The sequence below is a fragment of the Entelurus aequoreus genome, linkage group LG11 (genome assembly GCF_033978785.1).
Source record: "Entelurus aequoreus isolate RoL-2023_Sb linkage group LG11, RoL_Eaeq_v1.1, whole genome shotgun sequence".
NCBI lineage: Eukaryota > Metazoa > Chordata > Actinopteri > Syngnathiformes > Syngnathidae > Entelurus > Entelurus aequoreus.
The window spans coordinates 21225990-21248259 of record NC_084741.1 but is presented as its reverse complement, the minus strand read 5'-3'; the positions used below and the strand labels follow the sequence as shown (position 1 = coordinate 21248259).

The 22270-nt window shown below is 40.9% G+C and overlaps 1 protein-coding gene and 1 long non-coding RNA gene across 2 annotated transcripts; one reads left to right on the top strand and one right to left on the bottom strand.

Annotated features, from left to right (window-relative positions):
• Positions 1 to 1457: 1457 nt before the first annotated feature.
• nr1d2a (nuclear receptor subfamily 1, group D, member 2a) lies at positions 1458 to 8748 on the bottom strand. The gene is made up of 8 exons (XM_062062671.1): positions 8403 to 8748; positions 5483 to 5728; positions 5311 to 5399; positions 5080 to 5224; positions 3140 to 3768; positions 2877 to 3062; positions 2580 to 2790; positions 1458 to 2496 (listed from the first exon to the last, which is right to left on the bottom strand). Exons 1-8 carry the CDS (start codon positions 8431 to 8433, stop codon positions 2297 to 2299), a joined length of 1737 nt encoding a protein of 578 aa, XP_061918655.1. The 5' UTR covers positions 8434 to 8748; the 3' UTR covers positions 1458 to 2296.
• On the top strand, positions 7876 to 20179 carry LOC133659862 (uncharacterized). Its single transcript, XR_009827732.1, has 3 exons — positions 7876 to 8114; positions 19597 to 19664; positions 19768 to 20179. It is a non-coding gene; the product is annotated as an uncharacterized LOC133659862 (long non-coding RNA).
• Positions 20180 to 22270: the final 2091 nt, after the last annotated feature.

The window sequence follows — 22270 nt, the reverse complement described above, 5'->3', positions numbered from 1 at the left end:
AAAATAAATAAAAAGTATGAGCTCCAAGATTTTTGGATACCCAAGATTTTTAGTGGGATCTTTTTTAAACTGTCATTGCTCAAAAAATAATTATTAGTTATTGACCCATTTAAAGCTCCAATTACTCCTATCACATCAAGTATTCCACTTTAAAATATTTATTGGGGAAAATATTGCATATTTTGTGTGTTTTCCAAATAAAACAGATATCATTGGCATAAAAGAAACAAAAAAAATTACATAACATTTTTTTAAAATAATTAAGAAATATTAAAAATTAAAACAATAAAAACATATAATCGGCAGATGGATCTGAAGTTGATCTGGAGACTTCATACCTCATACATAAAAATATGTATGAGTTGTGAAATGGGCCCTTTTGGATCTTGAATATGTATTTATTTATTTTTTAACTGTCATTGCTCAACAAATAGCTATGAGTTATTGACCTATATAAGGCTTTACTTCACGTCAAATATTCCACTTTGAAATATTTTTGGAGATATTGCATATTTTTGGTTTTTCCCATTAAAAACAGGTTTTTCTTTGATAACAAAAAAAAAAGAACATAAAACATTTGTTTTTACTTTATCACGACAGATAGTTTTGAAGTTGATCTAGAGATTATGCATTCAATAATTATAAAAATCAATAATGACATAAAAAAGAATTTAAAAAAAGGAATTAAACCCTTCCGGGTCCCTGGGATTAAACTTTAGGGAAGCCCTAAAGAAAAGAAAAATTTAAAAAAAAAAATATATATATATATATATATATATATATATATATATATATATATATATATACACACACACATATATATATACACATTATATATATATATATATATATATATATATATATATATATTACTATACATTGCATTGTTTTTGAAGATGAAAAATATCAAAATGGCCCCTGCACGCTTTAATTTTTCAGTTTGCGGCACTCAGTGGGAAAAGTTTGGACACCCCTGCTTAGAATATATATAGCGTCAAAAGTGACACAAAAATAGTCTGGATGTCATTTAGAAGCCTGATACATTAACATTTAAAAGATGCATAAATGTAATATACAGAAATAGTATGAGGTGGATTACGATTACAAAACCAAACATGAGAACGAATATTGTCTATATGCAATAATAGTAAAGGGACAAGCGGTAGAAAATGGATGGATGGATGGATGGATATGGCTAAATTGGCCCTAGTGTGTGAGTGTTGTCTATCTGTGTTGGCCTTGTGATGAGGTGGCGACTTGTCCAGGGTGTACCCCGCCTTCCGCCCGATTGTAGCTGAGATAGGCTCCAGCACTCCCTGCGATCCCGAAGGGATTAAGCGGTAGAAATGGATGGATGGAAGGGCTCCTTCTCAGACTTGTCATCACGTCCATGCTGAACAGTGCCATCTTGTGGACAAACGCTCCCTCATGCGTATCAATAAAAACCCAAACCAATGTTCTTCTCCAATATTTATTCATTTATACTATACATATTTGTCTATGTTCAAGAGATATTTATATATATTTATATATAGTTATTTACATGTGACAGTGTTGCCAAGTACAACATCATGGATGACAAGATTCATGTTCAGTGCCAGGCAGAAAGCACATTTGATTACAAAAAACAGAACAAAAAACAAAATATCTTACAAAGTGGAAAGTTAGAAAAACACAAAGTATAATCATGATTAAGTTTGGCCTGCGTGCGACCTCGCCCCGTCACAGGTGGTGGATTCAGGGTGAACTTGTGCGAATGTAGTGTTCCAGAAATCGTCAGGCGGAGCGCGGGCGAGGTAGCGCACACACGCACCAAAACAAGAGTACATGAAAGTAAAAGAGCACAAGACTACTACACACACGGAGAGGAGGAAGATGGTGCGTGGTGAGGCGAGAGGAGAAGTTGAGCCATGCATTAGCAGCACATTCGTCACGTTAGCTTCCTCGCTAGCACGCCTCTCGAAGAGCAAATAAACATGCAAGTCTCGTGTCTCACATTCACTCGCATTTTACATTACATGGCTTCTGGAGGAAACGAAAAGAAACAAAAGGAAACGTTCCATCCTTGCATAAAGCAAAGTTGAGCTTCTTCTTTCTGCAGAAAGTGGAAAAGTGCCTCCATGTTCGCAACAACGTAAGCTTGTCCTCGCTATAAATACAGTACTGGTCTTCTCTCTGAACCCCGCATGGTCCACTTGACACAAAACAAGTTGCAATACATTCGGCAAAACAAACACATAACAGGGTTGGTCAGATGCAGAGAGGGGGAGGGGGAGGGGCCGGGCCCACAAAGTCATCAGGGGTGCACCTTGAAGGAGAGAAGCTCCTCAGAGTGCATGTTGTTGAGGGAGCGCAGCTCTGGGAGTTTGAGAAGCAGCTTGGTGAAGGTGGTGGCCGACTCCTCGCCGTGGTTCTGCATCACCAAGTTCCGCAGGGCCCGGATCAGTTTGTCCTGCAGGGCCTCCACGGCGTTCAGGTCCTGGATGCCCGAGCGGTCTGAGAAAGAGGAACGGGGGTGAGCTGGTCGTCTCGCTTCTAGAAGGTCGTCTATTTGTTCCTTTCATGCCCGACGTTCTTACCGGCGGAAACGAGCACCACGGCGGTGAAGAGGCTCATCTCCTCCTGGTCGAGACGCAGCGCCATCAGCTTCTCGCTGAACTCGCACATGGAGGTGAGAAGCTCGCCGGCGCCGAGCGACCGGAGCGTGTCCAGACTGTAGTGCCTGCCGCTCAGGAAGGTCACCGTGCGCTCGGACATGTTGAAGAGCGAAGCGAACCTGACCATCAGCACCTGGGGGGACCAATCAGAGGAGAGTGAGCTCGCTGCACTGCGGTGCTGATGATGTCATCGGTTGCGGGACAACGGCGGCGTCCTACCTCAAAGGTTCCCGCCTTCAGAAGGCCCACTTGGTCATGCTCGGGGAGATCACGGAAGCCCGGAATCCTCTTGGCGAACTCCACCACCTCGCGCACGGCGGGGGTGAAGCTCATGGAGAACTCCTCCCAGATCTCCTGGCTGGGCTTGTTGGGGTCCACGTAGGGCGAGGTGTTCATTGGACACACCTGAGAGGGAAGGTCAAGGGTGAATTTTCCTGAAAGGAACTCAATCCAAGTGGTCATGTGACGGCCTTGTGACTCACCAGGTGTGCTCTGTTGTTGCTTGGTCCGTTGTGGTAAGCGTGCTGCCGGTGGGCGTCCATTGGACAAACGAGGGCGCCGCTGAGCTGCTGTGGACACCCCCGCCTCTCCTCGTTAAAGGCGGCGTTGCTGACATGTTGGTTGTTGCTGTACGAGCTGTCCGGGTAGGCCCTCATGACCACGTCGTTGTTCCAGCAGTTCCAGCTCTGCTGCTGCGACGCCTGTGTGCCGCCGTCGCTGCCGGCCGCCGTCTCGGTGGCGACGAGCGACGGTGAGGCCGGGCGTTCCTGGTTCTGCGTCCTCTCGAAGGCATTGTGGTGCTGCCGGCTCACGCCGACCTCGTCCTCGCCGCTGTCGGACGAGCACGAGGAGGCGGAGCTGGAGTTGGTGTCCATGGAGACCACCGACTCTGCGTCCTGGCGGCACTGCGGGGAGGAGGGGCTGGAGCAGGACGGCGAGTCAGAGGAGGAGGACAGCGAGGGGCTGGTGTCAGTGGGCCGCGGAGGGCTCTGATGGCCGTGCAGCATGTTGTGCAGCTGGCTGTTGCTGCTCATCATGTTGTTCATGGCGTTCTGCATCTCCAGCAGCATTCTCTGCTTCTCGCGCTTTGGGATACGCCCGAATCTGACAGCTGAGGACACAAAATGGCGGCATTACAGTCAATCGCTGCAAGAACATTCTATATTAAATGCATTGAATAATATTTTTGAAAACGTATGTAACTGTAAGTTAGGGCTGCAACTAACAACTAATTTGATAATCGATTAATCTGTCGATTTTTACTTCGTTTAATAATCGGATAAAAGAGACAAACTACATTTCTATCCTTTCCAGTATTTTATTGGAAAAAAAAAAGCATACTGGCAACATACTTATTTTGATTATTGTTTCTCCGCTGTTTGTAAATGTTGCAGTTTATAAATAAACGTTTATAAAAAAAAATTTAAAATACAAAAATAGTAGCCTCTGCGCATGCGCACAGCATAGATCCAACGAATCGATGACTAAATTAATCGGCAACTATTTTTAGAATTGATTTTAATCGATTAGTTGCTGCAGCCCTACTGTAAGTACATTTGTCATCTGATTTGAATCAGCTGCATGTTTGTCTCAACCAACTTATGGAGTGGCTCCCTCTAGTGGCCACTCGATGTCATTACATTGTACCGGTATTTGTGTGTTGCTGCATTAATGAACCTCCACCAGCAGAGGGCCTTGTGTTGGTTTTCTGCACACCAAACTGGGACTCTAACCTTTACAATTTGCAGCAGGTGAGGATAGTAAAACTAAAAACCGACATCTTCTGCATAGAGCAGGCAGACACAGACGTCACCTAAAGGCATACTTGCCAACCCTGAGACCTCCAAATTCAGGAGATGGGGGGCGGGGTTGAGCAGGGCGGGGTTTGGTGGTAGTGGGGGGCGTATATTGTAGCGTCCCGGAAGAGCTACTGCTGCAAGGGGTTCTGGGTATTTGTTCTGTTGTGTTTATGTTGTGTTACGGTGTGGATGTTCTCCCGAAATGTGTTTGTCATTCTTGTTTGGTGTGGGTTCAGTGTGGCGCATATTTGTAACAGTGTTAAAGTTGTTTATACGGGTACCCTCAGTGTGACCTGTATGGCTGTTGACCAAGTATGTCTTGCATTTACTTATGTGTGTAAAAGCCACATATGTTATGTGACTGGGCCGGCACACTGTTTGTATGGAGGAAAAGCGGACGTGACGACAGGTTGTAGAGGATGTTAAAGGCAGTGCCAATATTGTTGTCCGGGTGGAAATCGGGAGAATGGTTGCCCCGGGAGATTATCGAGAGGGACACGGAAATTCGGGAGTCTCCCGGGAAAATCGGGAGGGTTGGCAAGTATGCCTAAAGGACAAAGATGTCCGCTGGCAGAGGCCTGCGCTGTGATGCTAAGAACGGTCGTAAAAAAGCGAGCGCTCACCATCTCGGGACATCCCCACGGCCAGACACTTCTTGAAGCGGCACTGCTGGCAACGGTTCCTGTTGATCCTCATGATGGTGCAGTTCTCCATCTTGAGACACTTCTTGTACTGGATGTTCTGCTGGATGCTTCTCCGGAAGAAGCCCTGGACGAGCAAAAAGGGTTCAAAAGTTAAGTAGAGTGAAAGCTATGTGAATCCTTCGTGACAACGGTAGCGACTTGAAGTCTCACCTTGCATCCTTCGCACGCATGGACGCCGTAATGAAAGCCGGACGCCACGTCCCCGCACACCTTACACAGCAGCACCATGCCGTTGATTTCTTTAAAAAAAAAAAGACACGCGGACGTTAAGCTAGAGTGCACGTTGTGACATCAGCGTGTTTTTACCATCGCGTCTTCTTACTGGTGATGCTGCTTTTGGTGGACGACGACGAGCGGCCCGCTTTCTCCACGCCACTTCCCGCCCTGGGCCCACCCTTGGCCGGAGGAGCGATGTCCACCACCATGCCCACAGCCCTGCTGGGCAACGAGGGGCGGGGTGGCGTGGGCGACGTGGACAGAAAGCCGCCACCACCGGCACTAGGACTGGTACTCATGCAGGACTCTGGGCTGGAGGCGGAGCCTGAGGAGATATAGGCGATGACTCCACCTGAAGGACAAAATAGAGTTGAGAACGTTAGCAATTACCGTACATACCAGACTATAAACCGCTTCTTTTTTCCTACACTTTGCACCCTGCGGGTTATAAAACGGTGCAGCTATTTTATGGATTTCTTTTCACTAATGGCTGTTACGTTTTGTGTTCAATAGTGTGCATTGAAGCCAAGGAGAGGTCTGAAATGATGTGTTATTGTTTGTGTTATAGCGCCATCCTCACGGCAGGTATTCCGGGTTGAAAATGCACTTCCTGTTTTTAATGCCTTGAACCGGAAGTAAAACTGTCCATAGCGTTTTTAGCCCGGATCTTCTTTCATCACAACAAGCAACGTTTTACAATACAAACTAAAATGATTTTTATTTACTGAACCGTTCCATGTGTGATTTCTTGTAGGAGTGTTTTCATGCATTTGTGTACGTGCTATCGTAATGTAACGAGGCTAGCGTCTTTAGCAATAGCGAATATGCTAACACGTCTACAAGTGTCTGTATTAGTATTGACTTACGATTACGTTAGTTTTGTATGGTTTCAGTTTCAAAAATCCCTCAGTAAATTCACGGAAACGTCACAGAGGAGTTATTGAGTCTGTTTAGCTGATTGGAGAGCTGGCTTCCGCAGCGAGTGGGTCCATGACGATGACTTTGGTTGTGTTTGATCAGCCGTTTTACAGACACCGTTTGGAAACAATTTTACATTTTCTACCGCTTGTCACTTTCGTTTGGAAACAATTAAAGATATGTAAATAAACATTTATGTGTAAGAAAACCTAATGTCACAACAGATATTTATGCGGTTTATACTTGGGTACGGATAAAATGGGGGAAAAAAAATGTTTTTGTAAAATTAAGTGGTTGCGACTTATATCCCAGGTGCGCTCTATAGTCCGGAAAACACAATATATGTACACTACCGTTCAAAAGTTTGGGGTCACCCAAACAATTTTGTGGAATAGCCTTCATTTCTAAGAACAAGAATAGACTGTCGAGTTTCAGATGAAAGTTCTCTTTTTCTGGCCATTTTGAGCGTTTAATTGACCCCACAAATGTGATGCTCCAGAAACTCAATCTGCTCAAAGGAAGGTCAGTTTTGTATCTTCTTCATTGTATCTTCATTGAAAAGTACAGTGCCTTTCCTTAAAAAATAAGGACATTTCAATGTGACCCCAAACTTTTGAACGGTAGTGTATATATATATATATATATATATATATTTGTTATCATAAACATGTAGCTTTCTTATGACAATTTTTTTCCCTCCTGACGTCGCATTTAGTTTGAAGACGATTACTGGATTGTGCGTCACAGGAAGAACACACCTCGAGTGACCTGCTTTGTTACCTTTAGGCTCCCTGGTTGGGTAATGTGTTACATAACAAAGCCATGTGCATGGTAATGCTGACTTGACTCTCCCAGATGAGGTCAGTGAAGCAACACAAACGCTTGCATGAAACAAAAAATGTCCCCCCCCCAAAAAAAAAAACCCCACACCGTAGGATTGCACGAGAGCACTGCGACACCTTGGGCATACTCAATGAAACGGGGGTGGGAAAAAAGCCTGCAGCCATTTTAGGCGGCAGATACATGACTGAGATGTGATGCTGTGCATTAGGACGTTTTCATAAGACAAAGAGGAAATGTTGATTTGATTGGTGATTTTCCCAAATTCCTATAAAAAGTGTAAAATATGAATCATGCAAAAGTAGCAGCATGCTTATTTTTTCCCCAAAAACGCACTGTTCTTGCAATTTTTTTAAAAATATTTTTTATTTTATTTCTTCCCCCATTTAGATCATAACTTGGTTCATACAGTATATAAACTTTATTTTTTTATTTTCCTGTATGCCAAGCACATGTCAAAAAAAAAGACAAAGACCAATTTGATTGCAAGCTGAAGGCAAAAGGTAAAATAGATTTTAAAAATGGGTTTTTTGTTGTTTTTTTTAAATCCTTCACACCTTTCCGAGTGATTACCTAACAGGAGCCATGTGGATGTGTCAGGGAGGACTGAGGACGCCAGGCAGCGGCACTACAAACTGGGTCAAGGCAGACTCACGTGTACCGCGCCGCTGTGGTACACCCGTGGATTATGAAATAAGTGACGTCACTGGCACGGCGTCGGCCAATCAGCGCCAGGGACAGCCGGGACTCGTGCGCGCACGTCTCCGCCCCCCGGCCAATCACAGGCGAGCTGGCGGGCTCGTGTACACAGTGGCACATGGCTAGGCTACTCTGGCCATGTGAGCCCTGGCTAGGAAGTAGAACACGGTTGTTTGGGTCAAAAGGTGGACGACGAGCAACGATGATTTGACATTCTTAACGCCGCTTTAGCACCCCCAAAAACGGGGTACGGGACACCTTTGACAGTGTCTGAGCCAAAGGTGGGTGACATGTTGAGTTTAAAGCCCTCTTGTCGGCTTGGCTTTAATTGAGGGTCGCCATTCATTTGCTCAATTTCCTCTTCCTGGTAGACTAATCTTCTTATTTAGTTGAATTCCTTTATAATAATCACTTGCAGACTTTTACTTTGACGACACCACGAACATAAAGTAATTTTAGTCAATATTGTAACATAGGTCCGGTTAACTATAACACGAATACAACTAATAGTTTAGCTCGCATTTCCTTGTTAGTGTTTTTAATGAAGTTATCCTATATCGTCAACTCACCTGGTTTAGCTGGTCCGACGTCCTCAGGCATCTCCAGTCGAAAAAAAAGACACTGGAGCAAGTAAAAAGTGTTTGAAAATCAATGTGTCGACTTGCGGCAGAAGAAGATGGCGACCGAGCAATTTTGACGAAGCACCGAACAACAAACAAAAAGACACGACCGCGCGGCTCAAAACATCAGGAGTGTGTTTGTGTGTCGTCCGCAGGTTTGGTTTGGTGACTCACGCCTTGTGCTGGAGAGAGCTTGGTAAACTAGAAAGAGGGAGGGTTAAAAAGGAAGAAACTCCCCCCACCTTGTTGTGTGCGAGCGGACTAGAACGCAATGTTCCTACGCGCCCATGTGAGCGAGCTGCTGGCTGAGGCCACGCCCCCCCCGGCCCCCGGCGGCTCGAGCCACTTTAACCCAGTGACACAGTTTCAAGCCGGGCCGAGGGGGCGGGGCTTAGCAGGCTGCGGCAACGTAACACACGAGGCGGTCACGTTGCAGCCACCGACGTGCTGCGTGAACCGCGCACACGTACTCCTCAGCCCCTCCCCTCCCCACCCCAAGCTACAGTTTCTCTTTACCAGAACTATACTTTTGTCAATATTAATAATAATGACGTCGTTTTACCATTCAAAACACACCACGTGTGGTCATGTTGTACCAATGACAACCCATTTTAGTTCAAGTATGCATGACAGCAAGACAAGATTATATAATCGAATGGAATCTTCATGGAATGGAATTTAGGTGTCATTCATTCAACTGTTCCAATGTTAAATACAACAACCGACACACAAATGTCAACTTTACTTACCAAACGGTGATGAAATACAATAGTTGCAAATGGAAACATATTTGTGTACTTCTACAGTATATCATCAATAGACTGCAACTCGGATTAAATTGTATCAGGATCATAAATACAAATAGTTGCACACGCTAATTTACATTTTCCACTATGATAAAAATTGAACCTATAAATATCAATAAGGGCTACAACTAACGATTAATTTGATAATCGATTAATCTGTCGATTATTACTTCGATTAATAATCGGATAAAAGAGACAAACTACATTTCTATCCTTTCCAGTATTTTATTGGGGGGAAAAACAGCATACTGGCACCATACTTATTTTGATTATTGTTTCTCAGCTGTTTATACATGTTGCAGTTTATAAATAAAGGTTTATAAAAAAAAATACAAATACAAATAAAAATAGTTTTTTTAAAAATTACAAAAAATGCCTCTGTGCATGCGGATAGCATAGATCCAACGAATCGATGACTAAATTAATCGCCAACTATTTTTATAATTGATTTTAATCGATTAGTTGTTGCAGCCCTAGTATCAATCAATCAATGTTACGACGACACCCCCGGTTCAGAGCCCACAAAAGGGCAAGGAAAAACTCACAACCCAGTGGGATGACAATGTGAATGACTATGAGAAACCTTGGAGAGGACCGCAGATGTGGGCGACCCCCCCCCCCCCCCCATCCCCCCAGGGGAGACCGGATGCAATGGATGTCGAGTGGGTTCTTAACCTTGTTGGAGGTACCGAACCCCACCAGTTTCATATGCGTATTCACCGAACCCTTCTTTAGTGAAAAATAAAATGTTGGGGTTTTTTCAAATTCAAGACAAAGTTATGTGTTTTTGGTAACACTTTAGTATGGGGAACATATTCTAAGTAACAAAGACTTAATTTAGAGTTTTTTGGACACTAGGGGAACATATTCTAAGTAACAAAGACTTGATTTAGAGTTATTTGGTTAGGGTTAGAGGGTTAGGGTTACAATAAGGCCTTGCCGAATAAGGCATTAATAAGTACTTAATAATGACTAGTTAAGGGCCAATATGTTACTAATTTGCATGTTAATAAGCAACTAATTAATGGTGAATATGTTCCCCATACTGAAGTGTTACCATGTTTTTTTTAATGGTGCACAAAATGAACCGTGCATGAACATCACCTTGTTCAAACAACAAAACCAACAAATTACACACCTGCAAATCAGTGTGACTTCTGCTGTTGCCGTATCCGTAGTACGCTGATATGGAGAAGTTTTTATTTACACGATGAGTCGGGTGTGTCTTGACCTCCGTCGAACTCCTGAGCCCAACTCACCGAACCCCTGGGGTTCAATCGAACCCAGGTGAAGAACCACTGTTCTACAGTATATCATGAATAGACTGCAACTCTTATTAAATTGTATCAGGATCATATATACAAATAGTTGCACATGCTAATTTACATTTTCCACTATGATAAAAATTTGACCTATAAGTATCAATAAGGGCTGCAACTAACGATTAATTTGATAATCGATTAATCTGTCGATTATTACTTCGATTAATAATCGGATAAAAGAGACAAACTACATTTCTATCCTTTCCAGTATTTTATTGGGGGAAAAAACAGCATACTGGCACCATACTTATTTTGATTATTGTTTCTCAGCTGTTTATACATGTTGCAGTTTATAAATAAAGGTTTATAAAAAAAATAAAAATACAAATAAAAAAATATTTTTTTTAAATTACAAAAAATGCCTCTGCGCATGCGCATAGCATAGATTCAATGAATCGATGACTAAATTAATCGCCAACTATTTTATTAATTGATTTTAATCGATTTAATCGATTAGTTGTTGCAGCCCTAGTATCAATCAATCAATGTTACGACGACATCCTCGGTTCAGAGCCCCCCCCCTCAGGGGAGACCGGATGCAATGGATGTCGAGTGGGTTCTTAACCTTGTTGGAGGTATCGAACCCCACCAGTTTCATATGAAACTGTTTCATATGTTTTCTTTAGTGAAAAATAAAATGTTGGGTTTTTTTCAAATTCAAGACAAAGTTATATGTCTTTGGTAACACTTTAGTATGGGTAACATATTCTAAGTAACAAAGACTTAATTTAGAGTTTTTTGGACACTAGGGGAACATATTCTAAGTAACAAAGACTTAATTTAGAGTTATTTGGTTAGGGTTAGAGGGTTAGGGCCAGGGTTAGAGGGTTAGGGTTATAATAAGGCCATGCCGAATAAGGCATTAATAAGTACTTAATAATGACTAGTTAAGAGCCAATATGTTACTAATTTGCATGTTAATAAGCAACTTATTAATGGTGAATATGTTCCCCATACTAAAGTGTTAGCATGTTTTTTTTTTTACTGGTGCACAAAATGAACCGTGCATGAACATCACCTTGTTCAAACAACAAAACAAACAATGCATAAACTCACAACAAATTACACACCTGCAAATCAGTGTGACTTCTGCTGTTGCCGTATCCGTAATACGCCGATAGGGAGAAGTTTTTATTTACACGATGAGTCGGGTGTGTCTTGACCTCCTCCGAACTCCTGAGCCTGACTCACCGAACCTCTAGGGTTCGATCAAACCCAGGTTAAGAATCACTGTTCTACAGTATATCATGAATAGACTGCAACTCTGATTAAATTGGATCAGGATCATAAATACAAATAGTTGCACATGCAAATTTACATTCTCCACTATGATAAAAATTTGACCTATAAGTATCAAATAGGGCTGCAACTAACGATTAATTTGATAATCGATTTATCTGTCAATTGTTACTTCGATTGATCGATTAATAATCGGATAAGAGACAAACTACATTTCTATCCTTTCCAGTATTTTATTGGAAAAAAACAGCATACTGGCACCATACTTATTTTGATTATTGTTTCTCAGCTGTTTGTACATGTTGCAGTTTATAAATAAAGGTTTATAAAAAAAATAAAATAAATAAATATAAAAAAAATAACATAAAAATGCCTCTGCGCATGCGCATAGCATAGAATCCAACGAATCAATTACTAAATTAATCGCCAACTATTTTTATAATTGATTTTAATCAATTAGTTGTTGCATCCCTAGTATCAATCAATCAATGTTTATTTATATAGCCCTAAATCACAAGTGTCTCAAAGGGCTGCACAAGCCACGACGACATCCTCGGTTCAGAGCCCACAAAAGGGCAAGGAAAAACTCACAACCCAGTGGGATGTCAATGTGAATGACTATGAGAAACCTTGGAGAGGACCGCATATGTGTTTTATGTTGTTAAAAATGTTGTGGCGAGCCATCAGATCAAAGTTGCCCACATCCTATGATGTAGGCACATTTCCTTCGCAATTTTATCGTCGTCTGTCTAGTATCTTTCATTTTAACCGCGGCTCCGTTGGTCAAAGTCCCTTGAAGGAGTTCGTTAAAATACGACCCCCGGCCGACGGAAACCAAGATGACCGACTTCCTATTTATTTTCAAATACGGCTTCTTGAGACTTACATGCCTCCTCTTATGATAAACTTTGCCATCGATTTTTGTGATGATACGTGAATCTGGTAGCAGGGGGTCATTTCTATATTTTTTTAATGGGGTGCTACTGGGTCAAATTGTACGTTCTGTGTTCAAGCCCCCAAAAATATACAATTTGTCACCGGACATGATGCTTGCAAAAATTGATGAGTTTTCATGCATGTTACAGGCCTTGTAAATGCGATCGAAGTGGGAGGATATTAATAAACAAAGCAATTTCTCAATGGGGGCTTTTGCCGCTTCTTGCTAAAGCTGCAAGCCGCGATGAAGGAGCCCTCACACCTTCGTGCTACTATGGATTTACGCCAGTCGACAGACACATCCTTCCCAATGCCCCCACCCACCATCAACATTTCAGGAAGACCAGAGCATGTGGAACAGACATGGGCAAATTAAGGCCAGGGGGCCACATATGGCCCGTTAACCTTTTCAATCTGGCCCACCGGACATTACCAAATAATTTTTTTTAGATCTTTAAGATGGAAACTGTAGCTGCCATTATGATGAGTAGTGATGTTTTTAAATGACCGTAAGTCTTGAACTATACAAAGTATTTATATAGTTGGAATCTGCGCTTTTGCATGATATACTAGTTAGTATGGTAATCTAAGTCACAGCAGCTCAGACGAGGCGCCAAGCAGTGTGGGTGGGGAGCGTTTCCACAGAGTGTTTCCAGAGCGGCCAGCCTGAAATGTGGGTGTCAGGGACAGACGCGGAAGGAGATTTTTACAACAAAGTTCTGAAGCTTAGTGAAATATCAGATATATCAGATTGTAGGTGGGTTTTTTTTACCCTTCACATTCATATTTCACTGTGTTTGTTGCATTTTTATTGCGTTACGCTTGATTGTAAATTATGTGGATGGAGAGGGGGTGTGACTTTCATGTTGTCAATATTCAGTGTTTTATCGTTCATAGTTAATATTGTAAATCCCACATTCTTTATTTTCATGTACATTCTGGGTGTCTCATTCAGTAAAACATTTTTTAAATTCCATTTTGTTTTTTAAGGCGGTCTGTCATAACGTTTTTAGCATTCAATCAGACATTATTGTGAGGTTTTGTATTAGTTCCTAAAAATATCTATACCGGCTCCCAGACACATTTTTTCCCCTAAATTTGGCCCCCGAGTCAAAATAATAGCCCAGGCCTGACGTGGAAGGAAGTCATGACCGTTTTAATTTTCTACCACCAGAGGCCGATCTTGGTGTCGCTAAACCGAACAGAAATGCTAACATTGGCATGCCAACATAATTTGTCAAAAACCAAGTTATGTGACTCTGAGTCGTACACATTTAGAACTGGCTCAACAATTTGGCATGTCTCAAGTGCCAAGTTATAAGACTATTTATTAGGCATAGAGCTAAAAATGTTATTATGCTAATGCTAACAGTTGGCATGTGTCAAGTACCGTGTTGTATGAATTTGAGGTGTTCAGCTGCAAAATTGACTTAAATAGTTAGCATGCGTCAAGTACCAAGTTATATGACTCTGGGGCATACAGTTAAAGAAGTTAGTATGCTAACAGTTAGCATGTGTCAAGTACCATGTTATATGGATTTAAGGTGTTCGGCTGTGAAATTGGCTAAAAAAAAAAAAGAAGTTAACATGCTAAAGTTTAACAAAAAGACAATGTCCAGAAAAATAAGAAGTCTGATGCAGCACTGCCCTGCCTTGTGTTAGAAGTAACATTTGGAGTTTCCTTCTTCATTCAGATAAAACCACTACTAAACTGCACTAAGTATTTAAAGGCATCTAAATACATTACTATTTTAAGTGATGTTTTTCCCCCAGAATGCAACGGGACTGTTAAAATGATTGCCGCTGTGTAACTATGATGCATTGTCTGTCCGTTTTTAGCATTTTTTGGTGGGTAATTAAACATCTGTTTTCTTTATAAAAAATACATTACCTGATTATTTAGAACATCTACTTGCAGACAAATGTTACTTTCAGAAAAAAACTGTTAAAACCTAAATGTCGTAAGTAAGCCATTTTACTGACTTTGCCCTGACTGTGTTCTTAAACATTGCCTAATTTTTTCCAGACAGCATTAAAAACAGTCACTATTGTGCATAGATGATGTTTTACAGATCATCTTCAAGCCGCTTTCTGACAGTCGCTTTCTGACAGTCGCTTCCGGGTGCGCCATTCTGTGGGCGGTCTTATTTACACTACCATGAATTGATTTACTTGGACCCCGACTTAAAGGCCTACTGAAATGAGATTTTCTTATTTAAACGGGGATAGCAGATCCATTCTATGTGTCATACTTGATCATTTCGCGATATTGCCATATTTTTGCTGAAAGGATTTAGTAGAGAACATTGACGATAAAGTTCGCAACTTTTGGTCGCTGATAAAAAAAAGCCTTGCCTGTACCGGAAGTAGCGTGACGTCGCAGGTTGAAGAGCTCCTCACATCTGCACATTGTTTACACCAGCAGCGAGAGCGATTCAGACCGAGAAAGCGACGATTACCCCATTAATTTGAGCGAGGATGAAAGATTTGTGGATGAGGAAAGTGAGAGTGAAGGATTAGAGTGCAGTGCAGGACGCCAGGGTGTATCTTTTTTCGCTCTGACCGTAACTTAGGTACAAGGGCTCATTGGATTCCACACTTTCTCCTTTTTCTATTGTGGATCACGGATTTGTATTTTAAACCACCTCGGATACTACATCCTCTTGAAAATGACAGTAGAGAACGCGAAATGGACATTCACAGTGACTTTTATCTCCACGACAATACATCGGTGAAGCACTTTAGCTTCGGAGCTAATGTGATAGCATCGTGCTTAACTGCGCATAGAAACAGAAGAAACATGCCCCTGACTGGAAGGATAGACAGAAGATCAACAATACTATTATTACTCCTACTATCAGGAGACACCGAACTAAACCCTGGACCTGTAACCACACGGTTAATGCTGTCCAGCCTGGCGAAACCTATCAATGCTGTTGCTAACAACGCCATTGAAGCTAACTTAGCTACGGGACCTCGACAGAGCTATGCTAAAAACATTAGCTCTCCACCTACGCCAGCCCTCATTTGCTCATCACCACCTGTGCTCACCTGCGTTCCAGCAATCGACGGCGCGACGGAGGACTTCACCCGATCATCGGTGCGGTCGACGGCTAGCGTCGGATAGCGCGTCTGCTATCCAACTCAAAGTCCTCCTGGTTGTGTTGCTGCAGCCAGCCGCTAATACACCGATCCTACCTACAGCTTTCTTCTTTGCTGTCTTCATTGTCCATTAGACAAATTGCAAAAGATTCACCAACACAGATGTCCAGAATACTGTGGAATTATGTGGTGAAAACAGACGAATTAAGCTGGCCACCGTGCTATTCCAAAATGTCTGCTTCAACCTGTGACGTCACGCGCAAACGTCATCATACCGAGACGTTTTCAGCCGGATATTTCGCGGGAAATTTAAAATTGCACTTTTAAGTTAACCCGGCCGTATTGGCATGTGTTGCAATGTTAAGATTTCATCATTGATATATAAACTATCAGACTGCGTGGTCGGTAGTAGTGGGTTTCAGTAGGCCTTTAAACAAGTTGAAAAACATATTCGGGTGTTACCATTTAGTGGTCAATTGTATGGAATATGTACTATACTGTGCAATCTACTAATAAAAGTTTCAATCAATCAAAAAAACGCGACTCACCTTCGGCAGCGTCTTCTCCCCGTCATCTTTGTCGTAGCGGTGTAGCGTGCAAGACGGGAGTGGAAGAAGTGTCCAAAGATGGAGCGAACTGTTTTAATGACATTCAGACTTTACTTCAATCAATAACGGAGCAGCATCTCATCCGGAAACAAGAAGGGAAGAAAGTCGTCCTTCCATCCATCCATTTTCTACCACGTGTCCCTTTTTGGGGTCGCTGGAGCCTATCTCAGCTGCATTCGGGCGGTAGGCGGGGTACACCCCAGGCAAGTCGCCACCTCATTGCAGGGCCAACACAGATAGTCCTTGGTCAGTCCTATTCCGACTGTATGTTTTGATTATTTTCAATGTAAAAAACGACCTCCTTCACATCACTGCCACCTTCCTTTATAGTCACCTAACGTAAAATGACAAATATTTGGGCTTTATTTGTGGCATCCGTTGTCTCATCCACCTCCACTCCGACAAATACGGCTGCTTTAATCTCCTTTTTAATGTCATTTCTGATCACATCACCTACTGCTTATCAAATCATTCTCTATCCTGTTTGATGTGCCAGTTAACACGGTGGATGTTTCCAGATATTTAGCTAAACGTTCATCTTTGTCTGCATAAAAGTGCAACAGTTCCACATAATTCCCCACGATTGGAGGAGCTTGCACTCACATCGTTACCACCAAATGCAAGCTCCTGTTTTCCCCAAAAGCAAGTATTTTCAGGGCTCCAATTACTTCAAATATTTCACTTTAAAATGTTTTATGTGGTAAATATTGCATATATTGTGTAGTAGCCATATAAAAACATCAAAGTTTTCTTTGACAAAAGCGCATAAAACAAACAAAATAATAGTTTCAGCATAAAATCGACAGATGTATCTGAAGTTGATCTCGTAACTAAAGTGTTGAAAGTAAAAGAAAAACCTAAGAAAAATGTATCACTTTATGAGTGGGGCACCTTTTGGATCCCAAATATATTTAGTGATTTTGTATTTATCTTTTCACTGTGATTACTCAAAAATATGAAAGAAATAAAATCAATGGTGTCCTGCATTATTGATCTTTTAGGGTTCTAATTACTAAATACTGCATATTTCAGTTTTACTATAAAAAAACCAAGTTGTTTTTGACAGAAAAGCCATAAAACATTTTTTTTTAAATTTGTATTACTTTATATCAACTTGAAGTTGATATAGAGATTTACTGTAAGCGTTAAATAATAAATTAAAAAAAAATCTGACTTATTTTTAACATTTTAATGACTGAGACAGAAAATGAAAAATATCAAAATGGCCCCCACATGCTTTAATTTTTCCGTGTGCGGCCCTCAGTGGAAAAAGTTTGGACACCCCTGTCTTTGAGGCTTTTTGGCAGGTTTTTCAGATCAGTATTTCCAATTTGGGTCCAAACACGGTCACTCATTAAGAATAATAAGGCAGGGAAAGCAACAAAGACGTTATTTGTAGCACAGCCACAAAGCCATTCTTTACCACTATACCAATCCTTTTGAAATGAACAAGTTATTTTCTGTCCTCGGACCACACACACGTTTGAATCAAATCTGGCAGCTCGGGCGTTGGTCTCCCAGTATTAAAGACTTCTTGCTTTGATTGAAAGTCCAGTCTTGAAAAATTCCTTATTTTAGAAATCAAATCCTCCATACTTTGGGCGAAAAAGCATCACAGTTGTTTGTTTCTTTCTTCTACTACTTAAGGGTAAACCGGTGTTGGCAGTTTATGAACTGCAACTAAATTGGCCCTAGTGTGTGAATGTTGTCTGTGTTGGCCCTGTGATGAGGTGGCGACTTGTACAGGGTGTACCTCACCTACTGCCCGAATGCAACTGAGATAGGCTCCAGCACCCCCTGCAACCCCGAAAGGGACAAGCGGTAGAAAATGGATGGATGGAAGTTGACAATATATCGCCCTACCTTGAGGCAGAGGTACTTACCAAGAATTGATAAACGTGGACCCCGACTTAAACAAGTTCAAAAACGTATTCAGGTGTTACCATTTAGTGGTCAATTGTACGGAATATGTACTGTACTGTGCAATCTACTAGTGTACAGCTCCACTAATGGACATTGGAGTGTTACTTTCAAAGGCAAAATTAAAGTATTGCTGGAAATATAATTTTATATGAGACTTTATTGTATTATATGTATAGTACATGTTCCAAAAAGAAAAAAGCATAAAACACAGTATATTTAAATATAGTTAATGTAAAAAAAGGGAATAAATATTCAAAATAAGATCATTAAATGAAATCTAGTTTGGTTACGGCATCATGAGCGCAACACAAGGTTGTAAAAGTTTCAAGTACAATTCTAAATAAGATGTCAAAAGCAACCTGAAATCAAATACACACAGCTTAAAGATTGATCAATACCTATTTAAATTTAGTAATACATAAATATGATGATTTATCAAAATATAAAATAAATATACCTGAACAGAACGCTCATGATGGTTACACCAAAAAGTAACGCTATGAATCGCGTTTTTCCAAGTTTTTGGGGCATTTTTATGCTATTTCCAAGCATCTCTTTTTTATTATCGTTGATTGGTCAAACTAATGCATATTATATATGCATGCCCTAGTAAACAAAACAAAAAAAGTCATATTTATTTTGATTGTTACATTTTAGAGTACATTTGTGCAGGTGGGTGCAAATGTACGCTGTACACACTAATAAACGTTTCAATCGATCAAAACTTGCTGCCTCATGGCCTGCCTTGTGCCCGTGGCAACAAGCACGCGCCCAATACACTTAGTGTTTAGCCGTGGAGGCACCACCTGTGTCTGCCTCACTTCTCGTCTGCCGCGTTTTTTTCATCAGGAAACACAGAATTTCCGCGATTTTGACCATGAAAACTATCAACATATACAGGAACCACACCAAAATCACATAAAAAAAAAAAACAGAAAAAAAGATAAATATTAAAAGGAATTTTCTTACTTCGTTTTTGAACATCTCATGGTTAAGCCTGTTACCCTCCCCCCCCGGTGGCAAGGTGAGGCTCTGCCTCACTTGCCTCCCCTGACCGCATGTCACTGAGTTTGTCTGGGTTCGCGCTCACAGTATCACTAATAGCGGAGTAATAATCAAGTCACAACATGCAAATGGAGTATTGTCTGGATATTTCTTGTTAAAAGTGGTGGCTCATGTACTTACTCATCTCATCTTACCCGAGAAGACATCGACGGATGGAGGACTTGTGGCAGGTAATCAGCGGCAGGTGTGGCAGAGGAGTTGCCCCAAAAGGTGTCTTTAACGTAGTTTTTTATCATTTTCCCACCAAATATTTACATGTGTCCTTTTCTCCATGAATCCAGCTTGTTTCCTTTTTTCTTCTCGTCTTTTCCAGAGAAATATGGCGGTTTGGACTTGTGTAGTGACGGTTATCCTGTTGGCTGTGGTACGTCTTAATGGTATTGTTGTGTCGCTGGGTGAGTTTCCCATAGAACAACACCAAATGTTACAAAACATGAGCGTACTGGTAAGAAAAAGTAGGTTTATGTGGGTCAACAAGACCGGAAAGAACCCACACGATCTCCCGCCTGATTCCTAATTACATACACCTGTGCTTAAATAATGTTATACTGCCACCCGTGGACACCTGACGTAATAACATGACAATAAATAGAAGGTGGCTCCTACACAACCAGATTTGTTGTAATGAAAAAAACAAGGAATTTGCCTCCAAATTATCCAAAAATTAACACAACACCGCAAGTGTAGTCATTTTAACTGTCCTGTTGCATTCTGGGATATCTTCTAACCAGAACAGAGTCCCAAGTGAGTAGTCATGCATTTAGCTGCTTTTAAATATGTATCTTTCTGAAAATAATAAATGGGTGGCTTCTACACAAACAGATAATATATTTGTTGTTGTAATGGAAAAAAAAACAAGGAATTTCCCCCCAAATTATCCAAAAATGAACACAACACCACAAGGGTAGTCATTTTAAGTGTCCCGCTGCATTCTGGGATATCCTCTAAACAGAATGGACTCCGAAGTAGTCATGCATTTAGCTGCTTTTAAAAACGTATCTTTATGAAAATAAATAGGTGGCTTCTACACAAACAGATAATATATTTGTTGTTGTAATTAAAAAAACAAGGAATTTGCCCCCGAATTACTCAAAAATGAACACAACACGCAAGGGTAGTCAATTTAAGTGTCCCGTTGCATTCTGGGATATCTTCTAACCAGAACGGAGTCCCAAGTAGTCATGCATTTAGCTGCTTTTAAATACGTATCTTTATGAAAATAAATAGGTGGCTTCTACACAACCAGATAATATATTTGTTGTTGTAATGAAAAAAAAACCCAAGGAATTTCCCCCCCAAATTATCCAAAAATGAACACAACACCGCAAGGGTAGTCATTTTAAGTGTCCCGTTGCATTCTGGGATATCTTCTAACCAGAACGGACTCCGAAGTAGTCATGCATTTAGCTGCTTTTAAATACGTATCTTTATGAAAATAAATAGGTGGGTTCTATACATAGATAATATATTTTTTGTTGATGTAATGAAAAAAACAAGGAATTTGCCCCCAAATAATCCAAAAATGAACGCATCACCGCAAAGGTAGTCATTTTAAGTGTCCCGTTGCATTCTGGGATATCCTCTAAACAGAACGGACTCCCAAGTAGTCACGCATTTAGCTGCTTTTTAATACGTATCTTTATGAAAATAAATAAAAGGTGACTCCTACACAACCAAATAATATATTAGTTGTTATGAAAAAAACAAGGAATTTCCCCCCAAATAATCCAAAAATGAACGCATCACCGCAAGGGTAGTCATTTTAAGTGTCCCGTTGCATTCTGGGATATCCTCTAAACAGAACGGACTCCCAAGTAGTCACGCATTTAGCTGCTTTTTAATACGTATCTTTATGAAAATAAATAAAAGGTGACTCCTACACAACCAAATAATATATTAGTTGTTATGAAAAAAACAAGGAATTTCCCCCCAAATTATCCAAAAATGAACACAACACCACAAGGGTAGTCATTTTAAGTGTCCCGTTGCATTCTGGGATATCCTCTAAACAGAAGTGACTCCCAACTAGTCATGCATTTAGCTGCTTTTAAATACGTTGTAATATATTTATCTCTAAAAATGTATATTACCACCACTTTCAATTTGTAATAAATAAGCTGAGCTAGGATATTTTAAGAATGCTTTACTATTTTTATTTTCTTCTCAACTTGGTCTTGTTTCTAAATTGTAATATACAGTTGATAGATTTTAACCAACATTGAACTATGATGCAAAACCTACTTTTAACAATACTACATATAATACTTTATTTAAAGGCCTACTAAATTTTTTTTTTATTATTTAAACGGGGATAGCAGATCCATTCTATGTGTCATACTTGATCACTTCGCGATATTGCCGTATTTTTGCTGAAAGGATTTAGTAGAGAACATCGACGATAAAGTTCGCAACTTTTGGTCGCTGATAAAAAGCCTTGCCTGTACCCGAAGTAGCGTGACGTCACAGGTTGAAAGGCTCCTCACATTTCCCCATTGTTTACACCAGCAGTGAGAGCGATTCGGACCGAGAAAGCGACGATTACCCCATTAATTTGAGCGAGGATGAAAGATTTGTGGATGAGGTACGTGAGAGTGAAGGACTAGAGTGCAGTGCAGGACGTATCTTTTTTTCGCTCTGACCGTAACTTAGGTATACAAGCTGGCTAATTGGATTCCACACTTTCTCCTTTTTCTATTGTGGATCACGGATTTGTATTTTAAACCACCTCGGATACTATATCCTCTTGAAAATGAAAGTCGAAAACGCGAAATGGACATTCACAGTGACTTTTATCTCCTCGACAATACATCGGCGAA